Source organism: Musa acuminata, chromosome BXJ1-5 (genome assembly GCF_036884655.1).
Source record: "Musa acuminata AAA Group cultivar baxijiao chromosome BXJ1-5, Cavendish_Baxijiao_AAA, whole genome shotgun sequence".
Lineage (NCBI taxonomy): Eukaryota > Viridiplantae > Streptophyta > Magnoliopsida > Zingiberales > Musaceae > Musa > Musa acuminata.
Genome location: NC_088331.1, coordinates 8234829 through 8262707, shown reverse-complemented (window position 1 = coordinate 8262707; position 27879 = coordinate 8234829). Strand labels below are relative to the sequence as shown.

The 27879-nt window shown below is 39.8% G+C and overlaps 3 protein-coding genes across 5 annotated transcripts in view; 2 read left to right on the top strand and 1 right to left on the bottom strand.

Moving 5' to 3' along the window:
• The window catches only part of LOC135673566 (callose synthase 9-like), a 75807-nt gene extending 67732 nt beyond the window's left edge, over nt 1-8075 (top strand). For both annotated transcript variants that reach the window (XM_065182619.1, XM_065182618.1), the window contains 8 exons: nt 793-906; nt 1000-1088; nt 1172-1330; nt 1452-1554; nt 5077-5196; nt 6275-6325; nt 6407-6589; nt 7661-8075. In XM_065182619.1, coding sequence (XP_065038691.1) covers nt 793-906; nt 1000-1088; nt 1172-1330; nt 1452-1554; nt 5077-5196; nt 6275-6325; nt 6407-6589; nt 7661-7897 — 1056 coding nt within the window. In that variant the 3' untranslated portion in view covers nt 7898-8075. The remainder of the gene's footprint in view (nt 1-792; nt 907-999; nt 1089-1171; nt 1331-1451; nt 1555-5076; nt 5197-6274; nt 6326-6406; nt 6590-7660) is intronic.
• Nucleotides 8076-10787: 2712 nt separating this feature from the next.
• On the bottom strand, nt 10788-18224 carry LOC135673565 (PH, RCC1 and FYVE domains-containing protein 1-like). Of its 2 annotated transcripts, XM_065182616.1 has the most exons (9): nt 17746-18224; nt 16967-17053; nt 16001-16090; nt 15819-15905; nt 15481-15675; nt 13362-15383; nt 11948-12094; nt 11157-11491; nt 10788-11025 (listed from the first exon to the last, which is right to left on the bottom strand). In XM_065182616.1, exons 1-9 carry the CDS (start codon nt 17803-17805, stop codon nt 10905-10907), a joined length of 3144 nt encoding a protein of 1047 aa, XP_065038688.1. In that variant the 5' UTR covers nt 17806-18224; the 3' UTR covers nt 10788-10904. The 2 variants fall into 2 exon arrangements, with proteins under 2 accessions (XP_065038688.1, XP_065038689.1); XM_065182617.1 differs by lacking the exons at nt 15819-15905; nt 16001-16090; nt 16967-17053; nt 17746-18224 and having other exon boundaries at nt 13362-15375; nt 15481-15618.
• A 5835-nt stretch (nt 18225-24059) lies between these two features.
• On the top strand, nt 24060-27802 carry LOC135673561 (putative disease resistance protein RGA1). Its single transcript, XM_065182613.1, has one exon. It carries the CDS (start codon nt 24177-24179, stop codon nt 27597-27599), a length of 3423 nt encoding a protein of 1140 aa, XP_065038685.1. The 5' UTR covers nt 24060-24176; the 3' UTR covers nt 27600-27802.
• The last annotated feature ends 77 nt before the right edge of the window (nt 27803-27879 follow it).

Below are 27879 nucleotides of genomic sequence, written 5' to 3'. Positions count from 1 at the left end.
ACAACGGTTCGAGTCACGGAAACAGCCACTTTAAAATATCTAAAGGTAAAGCTATGTACATTGACATCCGCAAATCCCACATTAGCGGGAGCCTCCAATTGTTCATTGGGTACACCTTTTTTAATTATCTAGAAGTTTTGATTAAGGATTACCAATCATGATTGTTTCTCCCAATCCAGTTAAGGTTTGAAAGAAGCACCAAACCATGGATCAGCCAAAATGTGATGTGTTTAGAAGCCTATCATCAATTTGCCAGCTGCTCAGTTGGACCTTAAGAAGGGGGGATGTATGTTAGGAACCACATAGTAATATGTCCTCAAAGAAATAAAATGTTCTTGCTGATTACACTTGTAGTGTTATTTATTGAAGTGGATAGAATTTCATTGTTGTTGTGTAACTTTTTTTATGTTCAACGAAAAATAAGATTCTTTGTAGATGTCCTGAACTCCAGTTAAATTGCTCATGATAGTACCCTGTAGAGGAGAATTCACTTAATATCAAAAGTTAGTTGAACTTTTCCAATTATGATATATGTTTGGCTCCCCACAGATGGCTTTAGCTTTTCTCATCTAGTCAAACTTCGTTTCTGAACTTCTGCTGTTGTGCTATGTTGACAAGTGTTGTTTGTATGCTTTCATGGAGGAATCCTTCTACATGATTTTTCATGGTTCTAAAGTTAACATGTAAATTTATTTGATAGAAATTTATGTACTATTTTGTTTGTTAGTCTTATTTAATTTTATTAAGAACGTGATGATACAAACATATATTTTGTGGTTAATTTTTGTACAGGCTGTTGTCAGCTTCACAACAATGCAGCTGCAGCTTTGCTCAGTCTTTTTCACATTTTCTCTTGGAACAAGGACACACTATTTTGGCAGAACAATTCTCCATGGGGGTGCTAAGGCAAAAATCTCTTGTGCACTACTGCTTTATTATTATTATTTTTTTTTGCTTTAATATGTTCACCATATTGATTCTGGTTTATCTTTATATCAGTACCGTGCCACTGGTAGGGGTTTTGTTGTTCGTCACATCAAGTTTGCAGAAAATTATAGGCTGTACTCCCGTAGCCATTTTGTGAAGGGGTTTGCAATCTTACCCAAAACTAAAGGTTCATCTTCAATAATTATAAGGAAATTCATCTTAATATCCTATATTTCTCTTGCAGGTTAGAAGTTGTGCTTTTGTTGGTAATATTCCTTGCATATGGTTATAACAGTGGTGGAGCTATTTCGTACATCTTGCTCTCTGTTAGTAGTTGGATCATGGCATTATCTTGGCTTTTTGCTCCATATTTGTTTAATCCATCTGGTTTTGAGTGGCAGAAGTAAGTATCATGTCTTTGTCTTAATATTAGTTTGCATCCCATGGTATTCCCACTCTGTTCAGCATATACATTTGCCTAAAAGATGCCTTAGTTTACAATATAGCTATTTTCTATTGTTCAGGACAGTGGAGGACTTTCGAGATTGGACAAATTGGCTATTTTATAGAGGTGGAATTGGAGTAAAGGGAGAGGAAAGCTGGGAGGCATGGTGGGATGAGGAATTGGTATGCTAACGGCCCAAGATTATGCAAAATTACTTGTTCAGATGCCTGTTGATGGATTTTTACATAATCGAGTTTAAAATAATTTAAGAACCTTAGTTGTGTCTTAAATTTTCTATTTTTCTGATGGTAAAATATAGAGAGTGCTTTAAGATATTTTATTGTTGGTTTTGGAGTAGTGATTATGATGTTGTAAAAGTTGTGATGGGGTTGTCACTAATGTTAAGACTTAAAACTAGGAAAATCTAGTGAGTTCCTACCATTTTAGGTTTAATCACGGATTCACATTAAATCCTTATAGTGGATGAATATATTAGGCAAGGATTTTAATTTCGAATGATACTGTCCGTACCGGCCTTTATTTTCAAATTTAGACCTTTTTTTGCGTTGCTTGTGATCCCAGTTTTCTCATCTTTTTGCATGCGATGATGATATATTATTCATACCTTTCTATCCTTTTCTTCTTTGTACAGGCCCTTTGTCCAGGTCTTCCATAGATTGTAGCGGTCTAGGCTACTCTTGTAAACAAGTGTCACTTTGATACCACACACCTTTCCCAATTGAGGATGTGATGGTTTGTTGATGGCATTAGTTTAGTCAAGAAGAGTTTACTTGGGATTAATTTTTTATTTTGAATTATGAGATGAACCTTAAAATGAAGGCTTTAGAATGGTTTAAATATCATCGCTAAGGATTATGAAAAAATTATTGGTATAGACATGGCTTAATATAATGAAGTTTAAAATAGTTTAAGAACCTTAGTTGTATCTTTAGTTTTTCTATTTTGCTGATGGAAAGTTATAGTGCCTGAAGATATTTCATGGTGGTTTTGGGAGAAGGGCTAAGCAACAGTTATGATGTTGTAAAAATTGTGTGGAAGGGTAGTCACTATGCTAAGACAATAGGAAATTCTATTGAGTTCCTGTCACTGTAGGTTTGCATCATGGATTCACATTAAATCCTTATAATGGATGATTTAATTAGGCATATTCAGGACACTAATGTCTGCTGACCAGTGTCATTGTAAGAATAATAAAAATAAGAAAATGAAAGATATTAACTGGTATGGTTGTTTGTTCCTGTTGCTTGATTGGATTGAGAAAACTGAAAAAATTTGTCTAACTGCCATTTAAAACATTTTGAGTAGGATTAAATAGGATGAAGATAAATATATGAAGTGCAACTTCTAAGAGAGTATAATATTGTTAAAATTTGAAGATAAGAACTACCTAGAGGTAAAAGTTCTCTCTTGGATCTATGTTGAAGCTATTGTGCACAGAACTAAAGAAGGATAATGGTTAAATTGGAGAGGATCATTTATGGAATTGTTGTGTATGTCTTGGGTTAATTGAAAAGTTACCCAACCATCGTATGGCCAACTACTTTGTTATGTTCTGAATGTTAATCTGGTAGGAAATCACATGTACAGAAGTGTTGTGGAGCCAAGGATGTTGAGATTCATGTGCAGGCACTAAACAAGATTATATTAATAATATCTACATTTGTGAATGATTGGTTGATGATAAAATGAGACGACCATTTAAGATATAAACATGTTCCAAAGAGACCTGTAGATGCAAATCAATTATGAATAATGGTATGAGCGGAGGTATATGAAGGCTAAAAGAGACTAATTAGAAACTATAACAAATGAGTTGTTTATTCCTAGATTGACGATGATAGTGTTGTGAGGAGAGGTAGAAGAAAATCTAATAAATCAATCACAATTAGTGCTGGAAGGAGAGGTAGAGGAAGACCTAATAGAACTTTTTAGAATCATGAAAAACAGTATGTTTCCTTTTAGTTTGACCAATGATATTGCTCTCAGTTCACATAAATAGCAGGAAGAGACCATGTACCTGATCCTAATAGTTGGCGCAATACGGCTTCTTCTTGTTGTCTTTTGGTTGTCGGTATGCATTGCCTAATTCTTTTTTTTTGTTTCGTATGGTACTCTGTAAGTCTGTAGTTTATTTTACATACATTAGAGTCTTCCATATAATCACTTTGCTCTAGTAGAAACTGTAAATAAAAACTCTTAACTAGAGATATAATTCTTTACATATATCAGTGGTGGCAAAAAATCCATATTAGCCAATCTCACAGATAGTTGGTGGGGCTGACAGTTTTGTTGTTGTTTTTGTTGGTTCATTTTTTTATTATTTGAGCTAAATACAACTTTAACTTTCCCTAAGTTTGTTACTAGCAGATTTGAAATAATCAGAGCCATTTTGTCAGTCATTGTATAACTTATTGTTTGACTGCTAGTCTCTTTCAGTTGTAGCATGTCTTATGCACCATAAAAGAAGACGGCTAATTAAAACTTGTGCTACTTCTGTGATGGAAATTTTCTTTTGAGGGATGAACTTAACAATGGGTACCAGTCCATAGATGACATGATATCTTCCTTGGAACATTTAAGTAAGTATGAATTTTAGGAAAACTAAATAGGGTCCTGTGGAGAAAATTAATTCTAGGTGTATAAAATATCGGATGTCTGCTTGTGCGTTTGGTCCTCCTATCATTTTTTTCATATTTTTTATTGCCATTGTGTGCACAATGAAAGTAGAATCTTCAATAAACTAATAATAACGATATTAGTGTTTTCATTTGGTTAGTATGATCAGATCGAAGATATAGGCTAGGCCTTGATGTCGTAATATGATTGTTCCTTTGCAATTGAAGTGACCATCCTTTGGGTCATGGAATCGGTCTCTATGCCTGTATAAGTAAGATTGCACACATTCTTTTCCTGCACCCCGTTTTGGTAGGAGCCTTATGCACTTTCACAACCAGATCAAACATGGGAGGTGTCTATTATTTCTTTCCTTTTCAAAAAAAAATTCTTAGCTATTCAGTAGGCACATAAAATTTCTAAAACCACCAAAACAATGTTTTCTGAATTACAAAATTCTTCAGAGAGAACGTTTCTTATCAATTCTTTGGTGGAAGGGGTTGTATAAAAGGATAAGACTGTAATTTTGAGAGTGACATACCTTGTTTCAGTTGGTTGATATTTCTGAATTGTTATCTCTGCATGCATCATGCCAGCGTTACTGGCATATTTTCACCGTGCTGGTCTTTTTGAACTTTTTTTTATAAATATATTGATTAGTCCAATTGTCATGGATGAACTTTTGATCATTATGTTGTCTAATCTATTTCTTTTTCTTGAAGAATTTTATTCTGTGAATATCATTTTTTTCAACTGTCTTTTTGATCCTTTATTTATATAATATACCTTAAATTGTTTTTTTGTTCATCAATGAACTAGAATTTTAATGCTTGGAGGAAACAATCGTGCATACTGACTTTCATTCACAAAACTGTCCCATTTTTATTGGTATGGTATTGGAAGTGGGCTATGAATGTTATTAAGGTGCATGCTTAAATTGTAATTTCCTTTTATGTAACTTCATCAAATTGTGCTTTATCTTTCATACATCTTATCCTAAAATTCCTTGTCGAAATTAAATGTTTTTTTCTTGTTGGGTTTTCACGGTTTGCTGCCAAATAAATATACAGGCACATATACATACACTGCGTGGAAGGATATTAGAAACGATTGTAAGCTGCAGATTTTTCATCTTCCAGTATGGTGTTGTATACAAGCTGCAAGCATCTGGCACAGATACATCCTTGACAGTAAGGGACTTGAAATTTTTTAAATTTCAAACATTTTCCTACTGTGTGACATGTTTTTAAATTGAATTACCTATCTTGTCTCACCAGCCATTTTGTGTAAACGGCTTGTCTCCTGTCAAGTTTAGTTGCCTATATCATAGCAGCTTATCCTTGTGCCGCCAATGCACCAGTGTGTTATGTGGCCATCAGTGTTGATCAATAGAGGGGCATGCTGGCTGTTGTATCGTTCTGCCACAGATCATTATGTTACTTGCATCCGTGTTGTGCGTGTAATTATGCTAGTGGCACGATAACACATTGATAGCTAGTGTCATTATGTGTAGCATGTGCACTGATGAGCATAGCCAACATACTTTTACCTCTGCAATAACATATCGATAGCTATCTATTGTATACCTTATACACACCTGTTTGCATCAGTCATGATGTTACTCCATATACACATGGACCATATGATGTCTTGACCTGCAACAATGTTATGACATTGGAATGTCAACTAGCCTCTTGTTGGCCATTAATAGTCATGACCATATTACATGGAATGCACTGTAGTTTGCATGTCAAGATGTAACAATAGTGATCTATGCATCTAGCAGTAGCAACATAAATGAAACAAACTTGATTGAACCTGGTCTATTTCAGAGCTTGGTTTAAAATTTATGTATATATGTTTTTTTTTGTCAGCCTTGGTTCATTGTAGAAATTATAAGCCTAAACAGTAATATTGAGTTGAGCTAACCTGAGTCTGAATTGGTTGCCTTGGATATGTGGACCTTGTGTTTTGCTTAGCTTGATGTAAATTAGACTCATGCATATAAAAAAAAATTTATGCTCAAGGTTTTCTTCTTAAGCATGAGTTAATTATTCACTTCTTATTGTATTTGATGCTAGTGGAACAATTTTTCACATTTCTTCTGCTTCATATAATTAGGTTAAAAAGCCATCGGAAATAAATCAGATAATATGTTGATATATGCACCTATTTTTAACTTCTTAACAGATTTTGTGCCTTTTTGTGGTTAATTAATGAAATTGTTGGGTTAACTAATACAGTAATTTATTAATTTGTTTTATGCAGGTATATGGCTGGTCATGGATTGTGCTAGCTGCACTGTTTGTCCTTTTTGAGGTTGTGCAGATATCTTGCAATGCCAAGATAGTCTTTATAAATAGTGTATTGACATTTGCAATTTTCCTTCTGCTTTATCAGGTTTTCACCTTCAGCAATAAGGCATGGGTTAACTTCCAATTGCCACTGCGCCTAATTCAAAGCATTACATTGTTGATGGCCTTAGCTGGCCTAGCTGTTGCAATTGCAGTTACTGATCTATCTGTGCCAGACATCTTTGCGTGCATCCTTGCATTCGTGCCCACGGGATGGGGAATTCTTTCTGTGAGTCAGTAGCTTCACTAATCTTGAATATTTGTTTCCTTCTTTATGTAAAATTGGTTAAGCATGCATCCATATTAATGATTTACATCTCCCAGAACTCATGTGAGAAGACTATGCTGTTACATCACAGCAGAAAACAGGATGCTGGAACTGGAAAAAAAAATTCTGTTTTCTTAAACCAAAGGGAAAAGGAAAATAAAACATATATTGCAGCAATACCAAGGTCCTATTTGGCCTTGATTCACTTCAGAATGATCTGATGCAACGATACTGCCCCATCCAATTAGGTATGGGCGGTATTTACAGGTCTGCAGTCTGCTGGCACATGGATCATGACAAACTAGATGGTTTCTTCGTCAAGTGCTTGAACTGCTCGGTACAGGACTTATATCATCCGGTATGTGCAGTTCAAGCATGTGTGATACAGGGCTTGTAATGGGTAGTAATGTTTTATTGTTCATTCTTTTTTGGGTTTTTCGAAGATTTGATGCATATCGGTATGCAGACACATGGTGTGCCAATGTTGCTTGGGCCCATACTGGTCCAGGTCAGAATTGGTATGGGTCTGGCACCCGAAATTAAAAACCTTGGCATACATACGATCAGGCAGATTTTTGCTAATTAAGATTAAGAACAGAATGCTCAAAATGTCTGTAGTTATTTTCAATTTAATTTGGTAAAGGAATATCTTTCATAATCTGATTTTTACTGGTACAAAAATAGCTTTGGACTTCGTAACATGGTTCGGCTTGTTTTCTTACTTATGTAGTCCGTACAGTTTCCACTCTTTTTTAATTGTGGATATGCCTAGGATAGTAAAGTAGCCAACAGAACATAAAAATGCCTGTGTATCCATTTGCAAAGCCCACGAGGGAAATCCAGCATGTTTTCTGGTATTAAAATTGTGCATATTCATTCACATTTTCTTACATCTCATTAAGTTTGTTGCTAGCTGTTATCTCATCATTTGCAAGCTGCACTCAGTATTTGAAATTGAAAGTGTATTTTCTCATACATTATTACGATATATTTTTGTTATCAGTAACTCAAGTATTTCACTTGATTATTCAGATTGCCGTTGCATGGAAACCTTTTGTGAAGAAGATGCGACTTTGGAAGTCGGTGCGCTCCCTCGCTCGTCTCTACGATGCTGGGATGGGCATGTTCATCTTCGTCCCAGTAGCCATGTTCTCTTGGTTTCCCTTTGTATCCACTTTCCAAACTCGACTTCTTTTCAATCAGGCATTTAGCAGGGGGCTGGAGATCTCTCTCATCCTTGCTGGAAATAACCCTAACAGTGAAATATGACTGCAGCAGAGGGCCCTTGTGTGTTTCTCACTTTTGAATGATTGCTCCACTCTATTAGCATATATGGGATTTTGGAACATGTAAAATTTGTGTTATGTTACAAAGAAAAAGATGTGGATAGACTAGCCTGCGTCCTACACTTATTCTCTATTTTAAGCGAAAGTGATATTGAATTTTACTCGATTGATTCTTTAATGGGTTTCACGGTGCCCGCCAACTCTGAAATGCAGGGTATAATATGCTCAAGTTTTATCCGACCCAAATCTACACTCGATTGTGTGGTAAATAGATTCTTCTGGTTCGTGATTGTTGAGCTTGGTTGATGATTATGGTTGCGAGAATCCTTGTATGTCATCCCTTCTTTCCTTCTCTCACACCCGTCTTTTATTTCCTTCTCTCTTAAACACAAACTATTATATATTTGTTTACACCTCTGACTAACTGCTGATCTACTTGTTCTTTTCAAGAATGTTCATCGATGATTCACCAGGCCATCTCAAACTCACAATACAGCTCATGACTTAATTGTTTGCTTGTCATGGAGTGAAAACACAGCTCATGACTTAATTTTGGATGTAGTATCTGATAGCTATTCGTATGATAGTAGCTCTAAGAATATAACTTGTGAAAACACAGCTCATGACTTTATTTTGGATGTAGTATCTGATAGCTATTCATATGATAGTAGCTCTAAGAATATAACTTGTGATCAGTATAACAGGTTACAACCAGACTCCACCTGGGGGCGTAGGAAGTCGCTACGTTTCCGCCACGACCATTCGCGGTATCGTTTGAGGACAATAAAGCCAAGTTGTTCATCACCACGGAGTTGCCCATGGCAACGTACAGGCTCGGGGTGGTCCGGCATCGTGGTGTCTATACCGATAAGGTCCTGAATCTTATCAGATTCGTGGCGGCTCTGTAGCCGCGCGCCGACATATCCGCGGCTATCATACTAGCCTGCAACTGGAGCTGTAGATTTAGGAGCTGCTGCATGGGATTCAAGTCCTGCCGCCGGTTGTTGCACTCCTCGACCAGTGGCGGAGTTTTGGATGTGAAGCAGTTCACGTGACCGCCAAAGTCGCAGTCTTCGCAGAGGTACATCCACTGAGACGATCAATCGAAATGTTCTCGGCCATTGAACTCAGACGAGGGTGAGAGGGTGGAGGTGGGATTGGTGGTGCAATTTCTTGGGGAGCGCAGCGCATGGGAGGTGGAGATCGAACTGACAGTGGGGGCAGTGGAAGCTGAAGGCGTCGCCATCTTGGTCACAAGCGTTGCATACGAATCTGCCGTCGTAGCAGGCGAGCAAGTGGCGGAGGATAAGAGGGATGGGCGGGGTGGTGGAGTCGACAGGGGAGCCACGCGCATGTGGCGTCGAGAAGGAAGTCGAATGTCTTGGACATGTAGACCTCGCCGGAGCAGGTTCTTCGGCAGGCGTAGCTGACGTATTCTGCGTCCTCTTTCTCCACCACCTACATAAGCTTCAGGGGATGGAGGTCGGAAACGTGGTGGAGAGAGTTGTTTGTTTTGTCCTCTCATAGCTTCCTTAACTCGCATGGCCACAATATTATTTAGCATCTCAATCCTTAAATAAAAAAAAAATAAAACATATAACTTCATTTATGATAATACCATCGATTTTACTAATACAAACAACAAAAGGATCGATAAAAGTATACTTTTAATATATTAGTTATGTTTTCGATGATGACAAATGATAGTACTATCGAGACAACGGATGATTATTATGGATGAGAAGAGTCAGTGACGATAAGATGTAAGACAAAGTGAGAGGCGAAAGATGATGACACAGGTATCGATGCTCTACATCTATGTCAGTGCTGTTGGCAAGGAAGGACGACGATGCTCAGCATCTACATCGATGTCGATGCAGATGTAGAGCATCACTCGGCATCTATATTGATACCGACAGATCCAATGCAGAGTGGCATCGCTCATCTATGTCGATTCGATGCAAATGCCGAGTAATCCTTTCATTGTTTTACATCTACGCCGGTATTGATGTCATCCTCTTCTTTTACCTCACATTTCATTGTCGTTCTTCCTCGTACGTAATATCCACCCGTAACCCTCACCAACGCCACTGTTCATTATCATCGAAAATGTAACTGGGATGTTGAAATTTTTTTTTTTTCCTTATCAATTTCATGCTTCCCGTCAATAAAATCAACAACAACGCTAAGATAAATAGAGCTATATGTTTTACGTTAAGATTTACGCAAAATATGACATGAAAAAGGGTTTTGCGTACATCTACATTTGATCTTCACGTGGCGTTAATATTAATATTGAATGTAACTTAGGTTTTGCCATCTGCTCCGGACGAGACATTACATCAAACAACTAGATAGCAGGCTCAGCAGCAGCAAATGAATCTTCTGACCTCATCCAAACAATCCAACACGGACTTAGCGGTCGGTCATTGCTTCAGATCCTTGTCCTTCCTCTTAATATCTCCCTTGGCATTAGTAATTCACCTCTGATTCAATGTAAGCCAGGTTGATGAAGGAGATATAGAGATACAACTATTAGGAAGCTGATAAGAGTGATACAGACATCACATGAAGTAATTAACATCTCCATTACAAGTTTCCATATGACTGTGTCCAGAAAACAGTCCCAATGTCCATGAGGGGAACTCTAATATTTTCATTTAATTTGGAGTAATATAACTTTACAATTTAAGAGATTGTAGGTCATCACTAATTTGAACATTCATTGATGCATAAAACAGAAAATGCCTGATCTGCACCATAAGCAAGCATGTCTCCTCCAAGAAAGCATCCTAATCCATCTTCCTTTGAAGCATATTAAAGCTCCCAGAAATAGTCAAAATGAAGCCATCCACATAATCTTGACAACACAATGGCACAACATGGATGGCATGCAAATGCCAAGGAGAATTGGCTTGGTTTGTTGTTCATGCTATCACTATATACTTGATGTTCCAAACTTCCAACGACAACCTGGCTTCATATACAATTTAATTGCCTATTTTACTTGTAGATGGTGTAATGATCCTTTGGATGTTGTACTTTAAATATACTTTCCTCTGATTCTCCTCCCACCATTTCTCGGCTTCCTTCTCGCTAAAATGCTTCCGACTGTTGATAAGGCACCAAGATAGTTCATTATGTGCTCCAAACAAACTATAGCTCATCCAACATAAATTACATGAGCTATGAATGAATGCATATGGTGTATCTGTTAAGAAAACTATGGAATTAGGACTGACCTAAACCTCACACGCTTGAGGCCCTTCTGGCCATTTGGCAAAGTAATGAAGGTAATATATACACCAACTTCGACTTGCTCAACCCATTCATCCTTTGATTCCTTAGGTTTGCAGTCTTTTGCACTCGTCGCAGCTAATGGTGCATCATTGGATGAGCTTGTGCAAGTCTGATGCTTGATGCTTTCATTTACATCTTTATTCTGATGACGGCTACTAGATACCAACTTTTCACCTTCAGGCACCGGAAACTTTGTTTCGTGACATGTGCTGACGGCCTCCATGGTGGATCTACTTGTTTGTCTTCTTGATGAAATCTTCTCTGTTAAAGCATTCATCTGCTCCAAACTAGTCCCATTTTAGAACACCAAATTAAGGGAACAAGATGGGAAAGATAGAAATCATGGTGTATCCTTCTTTTTTGTACTATCATGATTAGCTACTACCTCAAACTTCTCTTTCTATATACCATTAGACTAAATCAGAGTCTCATCCGCTTTAACCATTGTGAAAAAAAATGAACTAAAGCCCTGCATTAGAGTGATGGTGTTGGAATATCATTGTGTTTTTTGCAGAATTTTAAATAGTTATGAGGTGGATCTGAAGGTCGAGACAGGACATGTATTATATCCGATGCTGCAAAAGGCTATGCCAGTCTACCTTCAAGAAACATAAACATACCATTTGGTGTTAACCAGTCTAACCTTCTATCATAGTGTTACATTACAGAAACTTGTATATGATGAAAAAGGACCTAGTAACTGGTAAGCAACAAATTATGGAAATACTCATACCTGGCTCGTTAGAATCTTAATTACAGCATTTGCCGCCTTGCACTTTTCAGCTTCATCCTTTGCCAGCAGCCAGGTTTCCTCTATTTTGCGTTTACACTGTTGGAGCTTCTGACTTCTACTTTGGCATTTTTGAGTGAGGGACATTGCCTAATACAAATGGAATTACAAGGTAAGCACTATCATCCTTTCTTCAGGGGAAAGGTAATCACCGTCCTTGAAAAGTAAAGCGATAGTGCAACTAATACATGAATAACCAATGCAAAATATACAAAGCATATCTTAAAATGCATTGGTAGGGAACTGAAGACATATGCTAAAAATGAAGTACAAATATAAATATCCATTTTCAGAAGTAACGACATCGGACATCATTTGAAAACATTCATTTCCTGAGTAATATCCAAAAGATAATGTTTCCCATTGTTTTAGCACTAAATATTGGAGTTTAGAAATTATTGATCTCATTGTACATGAATGCACTATACATTGCAGGGTGTTTGAATATACTTGATTAAGCTGGTGTAATAATGTCATGACATATGTATCTTTGTAGCATTTGTAGCAAACTTGAGTATCCAATCTCCATCTCTACTGGGAAGTTTCTGACCCTAATTACAACAATATTCTAGTAACTACCAAGAAATTGTTATGGTATTGAAATCTAATCAAGTACCAGCACCATCTAAAATTAATGATCTTCATGTTACAGTATCTTCCTATATTACCATCCTAAATGTTATAATAATTTTTTTGCTTCAAAACAGTTGCACCAGATTTTCTTGAGCTGAAATCTTAAATAATGAGTAGGTTTCCCGATGGAAATTGAGAAGAGTGTCACTCTTGCTTTTTGGAAAAACTTGCAGTTGAATAAGTTGAAGGTTATCATGCAACTTTGTCAAGAAAATTACAGAAAAATTGGATCAAATAAAATTAAATATGCAACAAATAACATCAGAGAACATTTCTGAAAATAGGTGCTCTACGGAAAATGTAAAATTTTGATTAATTTGGTGAATGTTTCTTTCTTTAAAAGTCAGAAGCTGAACCCACAGGGTTGTTTAACGAGAACAGGGACAGAGAAGACTATTCACAAAAATTCAACACTTTTCGAAAGACAAAATAACATAATTGAAAAAATTAACTGACTAAGCAATTTTCTGATAGATATATTGTCACCTTGGTAATTTATTTAAATAGATAGTCATTCCATGGAAAGTAAAAAATAATAGCTAGACATGCCAAAACTGAAACAAGAGAACAACTGATTAATGACTACATGAAAAGAAAGAATTATGCAGCTAAGAATACTTGTTTTCAGAAACATCTAACCAAACTGCAATATGACATTAATAGTGAAAGTAAGATAACTTGCCCTGAAGATTTACAGTTATAATGTAAAAATTAGGAGATGTACCTCAGTTTGCAGTCGCAATAGTTCTTCTCTGAGTACCTTATCAACACTATCTAAATCTTTTCTTAAGCTGCTAGCTTTGGGTAGCATAATATCAGAATTTTCTTGTCCAGATATAGGGACCACCTTCAAGGAGTTCTCTTTAGCATGTTCAAGGAACTGCAAGGGCCGAGGCACATGTCCCCATCTTCGAATTGTTATCAATGGTGAGCTCAAATGTTGATTATGCCTTTTTTCTCGTATAGACTCTGCATCTACTTCCACTGGTTTAGTTTCCTCAAAAGACAATAATTTATGCTGAAATGATCTTTCTCCAGCAATGAATGAATGTTCTCTCTTTATTGCTACCTCGGTTGTCAGTAGCAATGGTCTAGGGGTTGAAGTTTCTGTGTTCATTCGGGTATCTGAAATCTTTTGCAGCTGAGTGAAGCACGAATTGCAAACACGATATCGCTTGCACCTACTAGGTGCTAAAGCTGCATTCATGGCCTTCTTGCTGCTACAGTGGTGGCAGAACATAAAACCACAATTGTAGCAATTATGCTTCTTCCTTGCAAACCCAAAAACCATTCTGCATCCTGTGCATATCGATTGGTCCTTGCTTGAGATAAATTTATGCAAACAAGTTATGACTGTGAAATTGGAACCACATGCTATACTTTCAACATGCCTATCTTCCAAGGACTCCACTGGAGTCGGAGAGTTTCTGTCTTTATTGTCACCTAATCCAAGTTGTCCATTTCCACCCCTTCCCCAAGCATACACTTTTCCCTTTGTTGTCAACACCGTCACATGAAAAGAACCTGCAGATATCTCCTTAACATACTCCGTTTTAAGCAACCCTTCAACCCTTGTTATCGAAACATCCTCAGCTTGAGGATTTCCTAACTGCCCATTAGCAGAACTTCCCATGGTAAAGACTATGCCAGTAACTGTAAGTGCAACAGTTAACGTAGTTCCACAGGTCACTTGAACAAAATCACAATCCACAAGTGAAGCAACGCAAGTTGGTGTAAGCTTCCTGTCCTTATCTGCATGACCGAGTCTCCCTTTATCGTTGTCGCCCCAAGTAAATAACTTACCACCAGGAGTATTGCCTTTAACACGACCGACCATGATTTCCACAACAGCAGCAGTGTGCCATGGTCCACATGCAACTGACTTGACTCGTAACCCTTTCAAGGACTCGACCTCTTTCGGTCGAGAGAGACTCTGCACATTGCCATGACCAAGAACACCAAATGTTCCATCCCCATATGTGAACAACTGCCCAGAGGAAGAAACTATAGCTGTGTGCCACTCGCCACATGCTACCCTTGATATACATATATCATCTAAAGGACCAGAGATTGTGTGGGGAAACCACTGGCTCCTGTTGCCCCTATCACCAGAAAGCCCAAGGCCATGGTTGCTGTCACCCCACACATAAAGTTCACCAGAATGTGCAATAGCAAAAGTGCACTGTGCCCCGCAAACAACTTTCTGTATACAGATACCGGTAAGAGACTCAACAAGTTTAGGACAAGGAACATCCATGTTGACCTTATGTCCCAATCTTCCACCATTTTCCAAACCCCAACAGAAGACTTCACCCTGTTTAGTAACTAAAGCAGCATGATTCTCACCACAGGATACGTTCCGCACGTCAAGTGCTCTGGTCGAATCCAATAGCCTGGGAAGTGAAGAATCAATACCACCACCTAATACACCTCCTACTCCTTTGCCCCAGATGAAGACATCTTTTAAACCATCATTGATATATAACTTGGGAGATTCATGATCGGATGAGCTGAGCTTAGAGGCTGGATGCATTCTCTGTCCCTTACTCAAGTTAGATTCTATCTTATCCTCATCACCGTAGGAGACCACATGGGGCAGGCGAGGTAATATCTTATCCAAATAAGATTGTATATCCGATAATGTTCTTTGTCTAGGAGAGTAGAATTCATCAGATGAGCCCAGCATTCTATCTGACAAATGCTTATCCAGCACAGATCGAGCAGGACTACCATATAAACTGTGCACCTTCAAAAGAAAAATTAGATATCGAGGTTTGTCAACTAAATTCAAAGAAGAAAAACAAAACAACTCACAAAAGAGATATCATGGGATGTCTCCAAACCTTTGCTAATTTAGCTGAACCCTGGAGTATACCTAGTCTATGATTTGTGGCAGCATACTTAGCAGGGCTATTCACACAACTGTGTGCCCATCTGCTGCTTCTCACATGAGCCAAAGATCTTGGTTGATGAGATGTTGATACCAAGGCCGTCAAACCTAGGCACCAAGATTCAGCTTGTTCTTTGTCTTTGCATATCTAAGCCAAAGCATAGCATACAGACAAGTAAAACATATGTATGTATGTATGTATGTATGTATGTATGTATGTATAAAAAAAGAAAACAAGAGCAATTATATTACAAGAAAGATATACTGAAAGAACCAGGTGAGAGTCGGTACCAAGTCGAGTGAACGTTGACCATTTTCGTATACAAGTGAAAATGACTGAATCTTTTTATCTGCCTGATTCTGACGCAGAAAGTTTGCCTGCACAGTTGTTTGCTTGATCCAAATCAGGAGTTTAACAAGATTAACAGAACAATGAGCATCGCTGACCAAGCAGTTGATTAAGAAATACATACAGTTTGCTGTCCGGGGACTAATTTGGAGACAGAATTTAAATTCAAGTGTTTTTCCTTCTCTCCAGAATACCAAATTAAACTTTTCTCATCCTGTAACCAGAAGATTTTCATCAGATGAACAACGGAAACATTACTTGAAGTTAAACTTTTTGTCATCCAACAGAGTGCAGACAAGAAGAAATTTCTGAAAGAAAACCAAATGAACCTTAACATATTATCGCAGGCTTTAAAATCACTAGCTAGGCTTACTTAACATTGATAATATCCTGTGCTAAGTTGAAAGATGTGCAGTTTGTTTCCCTAGAATTGACATGCTATATTATTACTTTTCCTCTCGAGGTATACTTGAGAATTTTCCCATTCAACAAGCAAACAGTATTCCATCATGGTGGAAATATTTTTAATCATCAACATTCTTCAGAGTCAGTTTACTTTTAAGTTCTAGCAAAGCAAACTTTGAAAAAATTACACAAGTTACAAATTCATTAATAAATCATGATTTTGATGTTTCCATCGGTTCAGAAAAGAGAAGAATGTGCATTGTCCTAAGAGTCATTGTGAAGAAAAATATGAAATTCATCTACTAAGGAACTAGTAATGAAAACTGAACATTTTGTAGTTTGAGCATCCTTCATCTTGGAATGTAAATCAACAATCTTAGTCAAATGATCTGACAGCACCAAGGGGAGATTCAAAGATGAACCAGAAGTCCTTATTTTAAGGACATAAAATCCAGCTCCTGTAAGATACCTTTCTTCAAGAGAGGTAGAAGAATAAAGAATAAAGAAAAATGAAAGAAAGCAGAAGAGCAGGGTGGAAAAATATATTTTGCAATTATTCCTTTTGATGAAAACAAAGTCTCCGATTATTAGTTCCATTTTTCAAGTAAGGAATCTCAGAAACATGCAAACAACAGAAACCAGAAGGAAAAAAAGATTATCCACATAATGTTTTCAGAACACATACTGTTGAGAGCCTGAAAGGACAGAATTTAGGCTTCCCTCTCCTCCCACACTTGAGAAGATGTGCACCCTTCTTCAAAGCTGTAATGGCCTTTGCAAGAAAAAAGGGGACGAAAGATTATTTCACAAATTTGTACATAGAACAGAAGAAAGTGTAAAGACATATGGAATTATTTATTGAAATTTTGTTAGGTTCCAAAGAAGCATAAATGCTTACTCATGTTTCCACCAGGTAAAAGTATTTTAGATACAAATTGAAATGTGTGACGGCCACAGGATGACATAAAATCCAGGCCATATCGGAATATTTCACAGAAAAGGCAAAATGTATTCATCAAACGAGGTCTCCATTGTACAGCAAATAAACAACAGGGCATCGCAGAGGATACACAAGTAGCACATCCACTTCATTAGCATGAGTTATGGACAATGAGTGCCTAAAACCAATAAAAGGGACTATCATCCCCAGCACCATCGGATGATGGAATGAATGATGAGATAAACTTGCCAATGTGCTGGTCACAAGGATTAAATCAAACGCTCTCATGCCCTGTTCCCAAATTTTTCAGGTTCACAGTCTAAATCAAACTCCAAGAACACATTTTGTTCTTTTTCTCTTTCTTCTCTCCGAGGGAAAGACATGGTAATAACACATTCAACTACAACTCTGTAATCAACAGAAAGAGCGCATTCATGTCATTTCAAATGTAAAATCGACAGATCAATTCTTGTCCAGAAACGGAGAGAGAGAGAGAGAGAGAGAGAGAGAAAGAGATGGAGAACCTGTTCAACTTCTCTGACGGAGGGGGTTCTTCTTCCAAAATTTTCAGCCATTTCACTCATCTCCACACGTCGCAAGCGTTGCTCATCGAACGAATAAAGAGGAAGAAAGAATACGAGAGAGGACACCTCGCAACAGAAGCAAAAGAAAAAGCAGGAGCCGGAGAGAGAGAAAGAGAGAGAGAGAGCGTGTGTTTTAAGGATTGCGGTCTTCCCCAGGAAAGGAAACGGTGGTGTACTTAAAGGAAGAAGCTCTGGTGACAATAGGAAGAACAACAAGTAGAAATGACCTCCATAAACTACCAACTACAGAATCCTTTCTTTCCTGCAAAGAAAGTGATGGAGAGGATTCTGAGCCGCGATCACTTTTTACTGCTTTTGCTTTCTTTTTCCTCCCTCTGCCTCCTGTCTTTTGTTTTTCTCCAAAACACAGATCATATCAGACAAGCATCCAGGCTTGCCATTCCACCACCCTCCTCCCTCCTCCCTCCTCCTGGACTACTACCACTACTACTGCTCTTGCTCCTCTACTCTTATCCTCGATTTCAGTGCTTCAGTAATTGCAAGAGAGAGAGAGAGAGAGAGAGAGAGCGAGAGAGAGGGGGGGGAGAGGAGAGGGTACGGTAGATTTTAAATTCAAGATTATTGGCTTTGCATTCCTCTCGATTCAATTCAATGGCCGGAGGAAGGGAAGCCAACAAACGAAAGCAGCAGTGGGGAAGGCAAGCACGTGTGCATCGATGGCTGCTGCTGTCTGCACTCGCCACACCCAACCACTCGATCGCCACGCCATATGATGTCGTTTACGGCGTCTTCTATCGACAAGCGCACGCAAGCCGGAGGGACATCTTATCGGGTCGGATTCGGGTCCGGAGTTTCGGTGTGCAATAAGAAGCCGATCCATTTAAATTATTCATATTAACGTTAAGCAATCATATTCAATTCGATTGCATGTCGAAGACCAAAAATAAATCAGAATCTTTATCTTTAATTATTTTCAACAACAGTAAAATAATATTATTATTGTTATTTAATTATTTTATATATAAAAAATAGTTTTTTCATGAGCATATTATTATAGATAATAAGTGTCGAATCACTTAAATCAAATCGTAGGTCGATTAATTATTATATAATTATTGATTTATAAATTATTCGATCTTTTCTCCGATAAAAAATTCTTATTTATATAAAACAAATTACACATATGATGTTAAATTATTAATATATAACGCATTCCTAACCTATTTATTTATGCTTTATTTGGCATCCACGAACAATACAAATCACAAAGATTTGTTGACCGACCAATTGATGGAATTCGGGTGGCTAAAATCTGATGAAATAGGGAATAAATGCATCCATAAATAGCGATGTACTATTGGATTCGGCATAGTACTTACCAATTTATGACACGATTGCTTTTTCCGCGTCATTAATGGTTCTACTTAAAGACGATTCCATTTGAATCGCCATTATGAAAGTTGAAGTTGTTTGACTTGCTTTTATGACTTTTAATAATCAAAGTTGAATCTATGCCGCTAATAAATGTTTTTAGCAAAAACTTTGTGCAGACTAATTATATATTATTTCTCCCTAATAGTTGCTTATCTTTAGCATTTCGGTTAAAATATCCATATGTATTTATCTTAATATTATCAATTTAACTAATGAAAATATGAAAATAAAATATTAAAAAGATAATTTTAATATTTCGGTTAGTAATGACATATGACATCGATGAAAACATATGATAGTATCGCTTGAGGCTACGGATAACTATTGTAGACAATGAGTGGCAACGAGATGTGAGGGTCAACTATATTTGCGTCAAAGCTAATGTAGTTGTCGAATGATTATTTTGTCGCTTTGCATTTGCATCGGCGTCAATGTAGTCATCGAGCTATGAAAGGGACGCTCGACATCTATATCAGTACCGACGTAAAATGCAAAGTGACATGGCTCGATATCTATATCGACGCCCATTTCATTGTTCAACAACTACATCGATATCGATGCAAATGCAAAGCAGCAAAAGGATCACTCGATAACTATATTGATATTGACACATATACAAAGTGACCCTCACCTTTCGTCATCACTCTTCTCATCTATAACAATTATTTGTAGCCTTTAGTAGTGTCATTATACATCAATATCGATGTTATCCGTCATCATCAATTAAAATATTAATTTTTTATTTTTATATTTTTATTAGTAAAATTGACGATATTATGATAAATGGTCCCAAATGCTTCATTTTAATAATTATAAGAATATCAATATAATTTTTTAAAGTATAAAATTTGAGATACTAATAACCTTAGCGAATATTAATCTAAGCCAAAAAAAAAATTTCGTAACTAATTATTATATTAGTACGACGACAGAGGATCGCATTCATTATAATATCTTGAAAAAGTTACATGCAATATCATGCATTTAATGATCTGATCATACGAGTGATAAGTGTCATATTTTAAGTTGGTAAACATTATGTATATTATTTAATATAATAAAAATCACGATTCCGATGTATATTTTTGTAATTTAGTATCCGACTCAAAAATAAGATATATTGATCTAATATGTGATGATCATAATTTTATCCGTGTGTGAAGATAAAAAATATCTCTTACCACCACACGAATTCTAAGGATGTTTTCAATAATATATCATTATTCTTTTGATATTATAAAAAAGCATCAATGATAACATCTATTGAGTTCTCTTTTCCTTATTTCTCCATTCTTAGAGCCCATGAAACATCAAGTCATCGAGTTATCATCGGACATCATCTCTCAGTGGGCAAAGGACCGTGTCAGAAATGGTTGCTATTTTCGCTTCAATTAATCCGAATTCCTTCTCCTCTCTGAGTGCGTCCTCCATCAATGCCGATGGCGACCTTTCGCTCCATCGGAACAAGGGATTTTGTTCTGCACCACCTGACTCGAGAAAGAGAAACCGGGAGACGCCTCCGTCGCATTGGTGGTTCTGCATCTGTTCGTCCGGGAAGGAGCACACATGGGTTTTGGCTCCACACGGGATGCTTCCAAAGCTACAGCCCCATCACATCACCATATACATGAAATTAAACTAGAATAAAATGGTCTTTTATGATGGGGAGGGAGGGAGGGAGGGAGACGTACGATGCGATGCGATTCGATTCCTCCCACTGTGACTTGACTTTTGTACACCCTCGTCGCTTTTTCTTTTTGATCTTTGCAAAGATTGAAGTAAAAAAAACCAAGTTTTATACTCGTAAAATTGACCCGATGATCGCATGTCAAATAGAGGATTCCGAATTGATGGATTTATTAGAATGATATAGCTTCTTGGCTGCTTCGATCCGGCACCAAATGCTGCCAAGACGATGCCCGGTGTGGTGGTGTTGCCTGGAAGCGGTGCACAAGCTTTCACAAGAAGCGTTCAGCACTTTCAATTCCCTGGCAATTATTGTGAGGAACTGGTGGTGAAAGGACCGTTCGTTCATATTGAGCACAGTAGGATTAGACGCCTCGAGTGAGATGGCTGGGACTGGTAAGGCGGGAGGACGTGTGCACTGCAGCTCCTGGGAATCCGTGGAGGGCGAACGAGCTTGTGGTTTGTGTGCCGAGGTGAACGAGGAGGAGAAGCGAGGGGCGGGCGGGGGGGGGGGCGTCAAAAGGCGCGATTCCCGTGTCCGATATCGTGGTTTGGGGGTGGCTCGTCGGGACTCGGGATTTGGTCAAAAGCAAGGAGACGACACCCAGGAAGAAAGCGGACCGATCGATCGGGATCGTAATGGGGGGCAGCCAATCTTATTCGAACTATAAGAAGGTTGAGGTGAGATTTCAAATCCTAATTCGACAAAACCTCAATCTTACACACACACATAGATATGAAACGACTAATCAACTAAAGAGCTACATGACTGAACTCCTAATTACATCTTTTATGTATCATTTGGCGTTACTTTTCTTAAACTAACCTCAGATCACACCTGATTAATATAGATGCTTAGGTGCAAGATCTATCAGGAAGTCATCCAATCATTTGCATGTTAGATAGCCATGTGGTGCACAACAACGATCCAATTCACCTAACACTAGCATTCCACGCACACGTCACATCATGGACCGAGCGGTGATCTACCTCTTTGTTGGTACTTCTTCTCGAAAAGCAAATCAACCTTTTGTTGAGATCCCTCTCCAGCTAATCACACATAAACTTGGCCTCAAGTTGGTCATCGCCCATGTGAACTAAATTCCTCGTTTTTCTTAGGCCTCGATTCTCTAAAGAGAGCTAAGTACTGAGTGCATGATTATAATGTAATTAACTGATGATTGTGTATTGGTCAGTTCAATCATATTGACAGACGTATGTATAAAAGAATATCTGATGCAGTTGTGATATGTTACATGTCAAGGGAGAGAAGAAGCTGATTGTAGTAAGCAGTGATCATTATTGAGTTGTATCACAGTTTAACAAAGAAGTGGATTTTGTTGTGGTGTCTCATAAAAATTCTTCCCAACAGGATTTTCCGGGTTTTAGGGAGTCTCTTTTGTTTGGATATAGATGAAGAAAGATAACATGGACTCAGCAGAAGAAGAAGAAGAAGAAGGCAAAGGCACATGCAACCACAATGATTAAATCAGAGGACATAAGAATCAAAATCCTACATAAAATGCTTCTTTAAGTGGCATGTGATGATGAACTACGAAAATTATTGGCTTCTGGTAGATAGTATGCAAGAAAAATGTAGTCATCCAGATGGTTATTTAGAGCACAAGCAGTAGATGAGGACTGACTTAACTGTTAACTTGGACTGTTCTTCACTTTGCTTTTGGAAGACTACAAAGCAATGATACAAATGACAGCTTGTCGTTCTCCCAAAGTGTTCTTGTTGGTATGTGTTTGCTGCTTTCTGGGTTGGGAGCTCCTCTTTGGAGTACTTGTATCTGCCATAAAGTGGTCTCTTTAGCAAGGCAAACTAGTCCAATCCAGTCCAAAAGCCTGGTAGGCTACATAGCCTTTCATGATTGTACAGTACCGAGTGCCACTTCTGCGGGTGGAGAGAAAGATTAGATGACAAAGTCCTTTTAAAGCTTTGGATTGTTTGCAGTGCCCACAACACAACAGCAGCCCACTGTGACGATGGCATGCATGTGTTATATTCGTGTTGATGCCTCGGCAAGAAGCTCAGCCATTCCTTCCTCACCGTTCTCGATCGGCACTCCCAACCCCAGTCACGTCTCTGTACTGCACGTAAAGCGAAAAGGAGAGGGAGCATGATGGCGGGAGGAGCCATCTATTGGTCTCCCACTCCGATGCCATGCCCACGAGCGGCCGAAGGGCGCAGCGCAGAGCCATGCGTGTCCCGTGCACAGCGTCTGCTTTGGCCGGAGATCATCATCGTCACTGTCGTCATCAGATCAAAGCAGCGTCGGCAACGTCCGACAGCATGATGGATGGTCAGTCTACAAGTCGACCGACTCATTGAGCTTGTCACAGATTTGAAGGCCTCGGAGGTCGGGAGAGAAGATACCACGGCCCTAGGAAAAGATTTTGACTCGAAATTAGTGTTTTATAAGATCCTCCTGCACGATCCGACCGTCCGTCCATTTGTTTTAGTTCTTCGAGATGATGTGGTTGACTTTCGTCGACCCTCGGTGGAACAATCTAGCTGTCGGCGTTGACTTATTGCCGTAGAATCGTATACATTTTCTATAGCCGAGTCGAACTCCGCGGCGCATGAATCGAACATATGAAGCCGGATCGAGATAGAGTGGGAATCCGCAGATGCGTGCAAGAACACCACTGTCGAATGCAGTGATCCCGGATGCCACTAGTAAGTTTCTAAGGGGCCCATTTTGGGTCCACCTTCGAGGGCCTTAATAATTGGGTTGGGTCGGGCTTCGGTCGTGATCCGATTCGTTGAGCAAATAGATCATTCGCACCCCCGAAATCCGACCCAAAGAGCTTGGCTTATGTTCTTTCCACATTAAATATATTAAACTAAATGCTCTTTAAAATACAACAAAGGCATCCATTAAGCATGCATGAATAGTCAAAAAGCATTGATGGGAGATGCCTTTTCTTTATATCGCTCAACCTTCTCCATTTCACATTGCCGAAAGGCTGGTTGGCAACTCGCCCAATTCAATTGACCATGAAATCTAACGATTAAAATAACCAATGGTCGTACGCACTGCTATCAACGTCAGATTGGAACAACGCATTAAAATGGTTGGCGTGCAGTGATCATCCAAGTGTGATACTTGACGTGTTGATATGATAGTCAGCCATGGTGGTAGCTTTCAGCACATGGAACGACTTCTGGTGCTAAGACAGTCGTCGCCCTCCTCATCGGTGGATTTCAACCGCAGAACTGCGAGGCACAACGAAGAAGAGCTTGTGAAGGATCCTCGCTGTATCCACTCGGTGGCAGAGTCATGGAACCAGCTTTGACAGCCACGGCGGTTCGCTTTGCCGTCGATAAGTTGGTAACCCTCCTCGAAGAACAGTACAAAGCAGTCTCAGGTGTTCAAGGGAAGCTGAAGATCTTAGAGAGTTTGCATGAGCAGATTGACAACGTGCTCGAAGATGCCGAGTCGCGGCCCGTAATGGATCACGCCGTGAAGCCTTTGTTGCTGAAGCTCGGGGACATGGCCTGTAATATCGAAGACGTGTTGGATCTGTTCGACGCCGAAGCCAAGCGAAGGAGATCAGGAGCTCGGCTCTGCATGACGGTGCGTGATTTCTTCTCTCCTGACAACCAAGTTCGGTTTCGATTCAAGATGAGTCGCAGTATCGAAGCAGTGACAACAAGACTGAATTCGATTTTGGTCGAGAAGACTCTTCTTTTAAGTTTAGCACAGGGCACCTCCAAGAGGCAGGCAGGCGGCGAGGGCCGTCCAGTGACCCGCTCCCAGAATGCCTTCCGTGATGTGGGGAGAGGAAGGGAGACGGAGGAGATCGTTAACCTGTTGATAGATCACGAAAGCAAGGAGACGATCTCGGTCATCGCCATTGTCGGCATGGCGGGCTTGGGGAAGACGACACTTGCTCAGCTCGTTTTCAACGATGACAGGGTGAAATTTCATTTCAGCTTGACCATGTGGAAGGATGTAGGCCGTGACTTTAATCCAACAAAGCTGATGGAATCTATTCTAGAACTAGCTGCCGGAAATCCAATCAACATCTCAGAAACAGACTTAGTGCAACGGGAGCTTCGAAGAGCATTAGCTGGGAAGAGATTTTTGCTTGTGCTTGATAATGTATGGAACGACGACCAATTGAAGTGGGAGGAATTGAGGGTTCTCTTGCAAGAATACGGAGCAAAAGGAAGTAAAATCGTGGTGACTACTCGTAGCCTGAAGGTCTCATCCATCATGGGATCATCGACTCCTCATCGATTACAACCTTTGTCTGACGATGCGTGCTGGTCTCTGTTTCGGATATTCGCTTTTGAAGATAGAGAAGAACGTCACAGCTTGGTAGAGATCGGCAAAGAGATTGTCAAGAAATGCGGAGGCGTGCCCCTGGCAGCCATAACTCTGGGGAGCCTACTGCGCTTCAAACGAGATGAAGATGATTGGTTTTCGGTGTTGAACACTGAGATATGGCAGCTTGAGAAAGACGAAGACAGAATAATGGCTGCACTAAGGTTGAGCTACGACGATCTCGATCGACGGTCGAAGCAGTGCTTTGCATTCTGCTCCTTGTTCCCCAAGAATTCCCAGATGGAAACGGAGAACTTGGTCCAACTGTGGGTGGCGAACGGCATCATCCGACCAGGAAGAGGGTCAGACGTCGAATCAATTGGCAACGATGTCTTCCGCGATCTGCTACTGAGGTCATTCTTCCAAGAATGGAAGAAGGATGTCGACGGCCATGTCACCAGCTGCAAAATGCATGATCTCATGCACGACCTGGCTAAATCAGTAGCTGGAGATGAATGCTGCAACCTCGGACATGATCAGGTAAACCACATCCAGAGCAGAACACGCCACGTGTTCGTGGACCAGCTCGCTTCCTCGAGCGTTTCTGAGGCCCTGTGCAAGCCGGAGTCGTTGCGCACACTGCTGTCGCAGAAAGATCATCTTACGGATGCCGACGTACTCCGCTGCACCTTCTCGAAATTGAAGCTCTTGCGGGTGTTAGATTTAGCTGCCAGTGACATCAAAAAGGTGCCGGAGTCGGTAGGCAAGCTGATACATTTGAGATACCTCAACCTATCTAAAACATCCATTGCAGAGTTGCCTTGCTCCATAACACTCCTCCAAAATCTACAATATTTGATCCTGAGCCGAAGTAAGTTGCGAGAGCTACCGAAGAACTTGAGCGGCATGCAAAGCCTCAGGCATCTCGACATCAGTGGTTGTCCATTTTTGACTCGCATGCCCCGTAGGTTCTCACGACTCACCTCTCTCCAAAGATTATCGAACTATATAGTGGGGAAAAGAGATGGATGCTCGATTAGAGAACTCAAGGATTTGGACCTCCACGGTGATATAAACATCGAGTTCTATGTGAATGTGAGTAATGATTCTTGTGCCGGACAGAAGATACTGAACAATAAACAGCACCTCAAGTCCCTGAGATTGCATTGGGACGATGCCAGTTCTGATCACAACGTAGAGAACCTGCTTGATGATCTTTGTCCGCACGCAAGATTAAAGCGGTTGAGTATATCCAAGTACGGAGGTGTCAAACTCCCGACATGGTTGGCAGATTCACAGATACCGAATCTAGTTGAAGTTAAGCTGATCAACTGCAGAAACTGTGAGCGTATCCCTCAGTTTGGAAATCTGAAGTTTCTTACGGAGCTCCAGGTAAACGGAATGGAGAGCGTAAGCCGCATCCATGCTGATTTCTACGGTCATGGAGAGGTACAAGGCTTTCCCTCGCTCAAGCAGTTCTCCCTGTACAACATGCCTAATTTGGAGGAATGGTCAGGGACGGAAGCCCTCGAGCTGTTTCCTCGGCTGCACACGCTGACCATCGGAGAATGTCCTAAGTTGATGGCAATACCGAGGCTTCAAAGAATAGAACGGCTGGAGATGCAGAAATGCAATGGGAGCTTGCTATCGTCTCTTGGAGCTCTAACCTCCCTCTCTTCTCTTCTGGTGGACAGAATTCTGGGCATCACTTTTCCTGTTGGCTTGTTTCAGAACCTCGCTTCCTTGAGGAGATTGAACATCACCGACTGCACGGAGCTAGAGTCTCTTCCCGTGGATGAGATGCAGCACCTTACGGCCCTTCAGCACTTGACTATCTCCGGCTGCAAGAACTTGAGATCCTTCCCACTGAATGTTGAACGCCTGAGAGCTCTTCAAAGCCTGAATCTCCGCTACTGTATCAACCTAGGCTCGCTGCCGGAGGGCCTACACAGCCTTACTTCTCTCGGGTCCTTGAGGGTGGTCAGCTGCCGGAGTGTGACAACGCAGCCGGAAGTGATCATACGGAGCTTGAACTCGGTGCGTGAGCTGTTCGAAGCAGAGATTTGCTGCAGCAAGGTGAATTTGTCTGGACGACTGCAAGACCTTGGGACGCTTCGGATGTTGAGGATATTTGGCGGACACTCCATGCGTCCAGTCTCGGCGACGGTGTTGGCTGCTACGACGTTGAGCATTTGCTGCTGCGAGGAATTGAGCTCGTTGATGTCGAGAACGCCATCAGGAGTGCTAGAAGATGTAGCAATAGAAGATTGTTCGAGCCTGACGGCTTTACCGGATTGGCTTACAGAGCTCCGATCGCTTCGATACCTATCCATCCACAACTGTCCGGAATTAGCGTCTCTGCCGAGAGTATTACTTGATCTCCGTCCTCGGCAGGGACTATGGATTGAAGGCTGCCCACGACTGCAGATATGATGTCAAAGAGAGGCAGGCAAAGAGAGGATTTAGGGAGAAAGAAGATTGATTTAGGAACTAACATGCCACTGAAATTTCTATCGGAGAAAACTCTCCACCTTAATTGTCATGCACACAAACATTACCTGAAGCCCATTTATACTGGTAAAAGGATTTCATCACAAAGATCAACATGCAAACAGTCAATGTCATTTCAAGCAAAATGCCTGAAACCAAGCATTTAGTATCATAGATGCTAACCAAATCCCACAAGCATCATATACATAGCACAATGAGTACC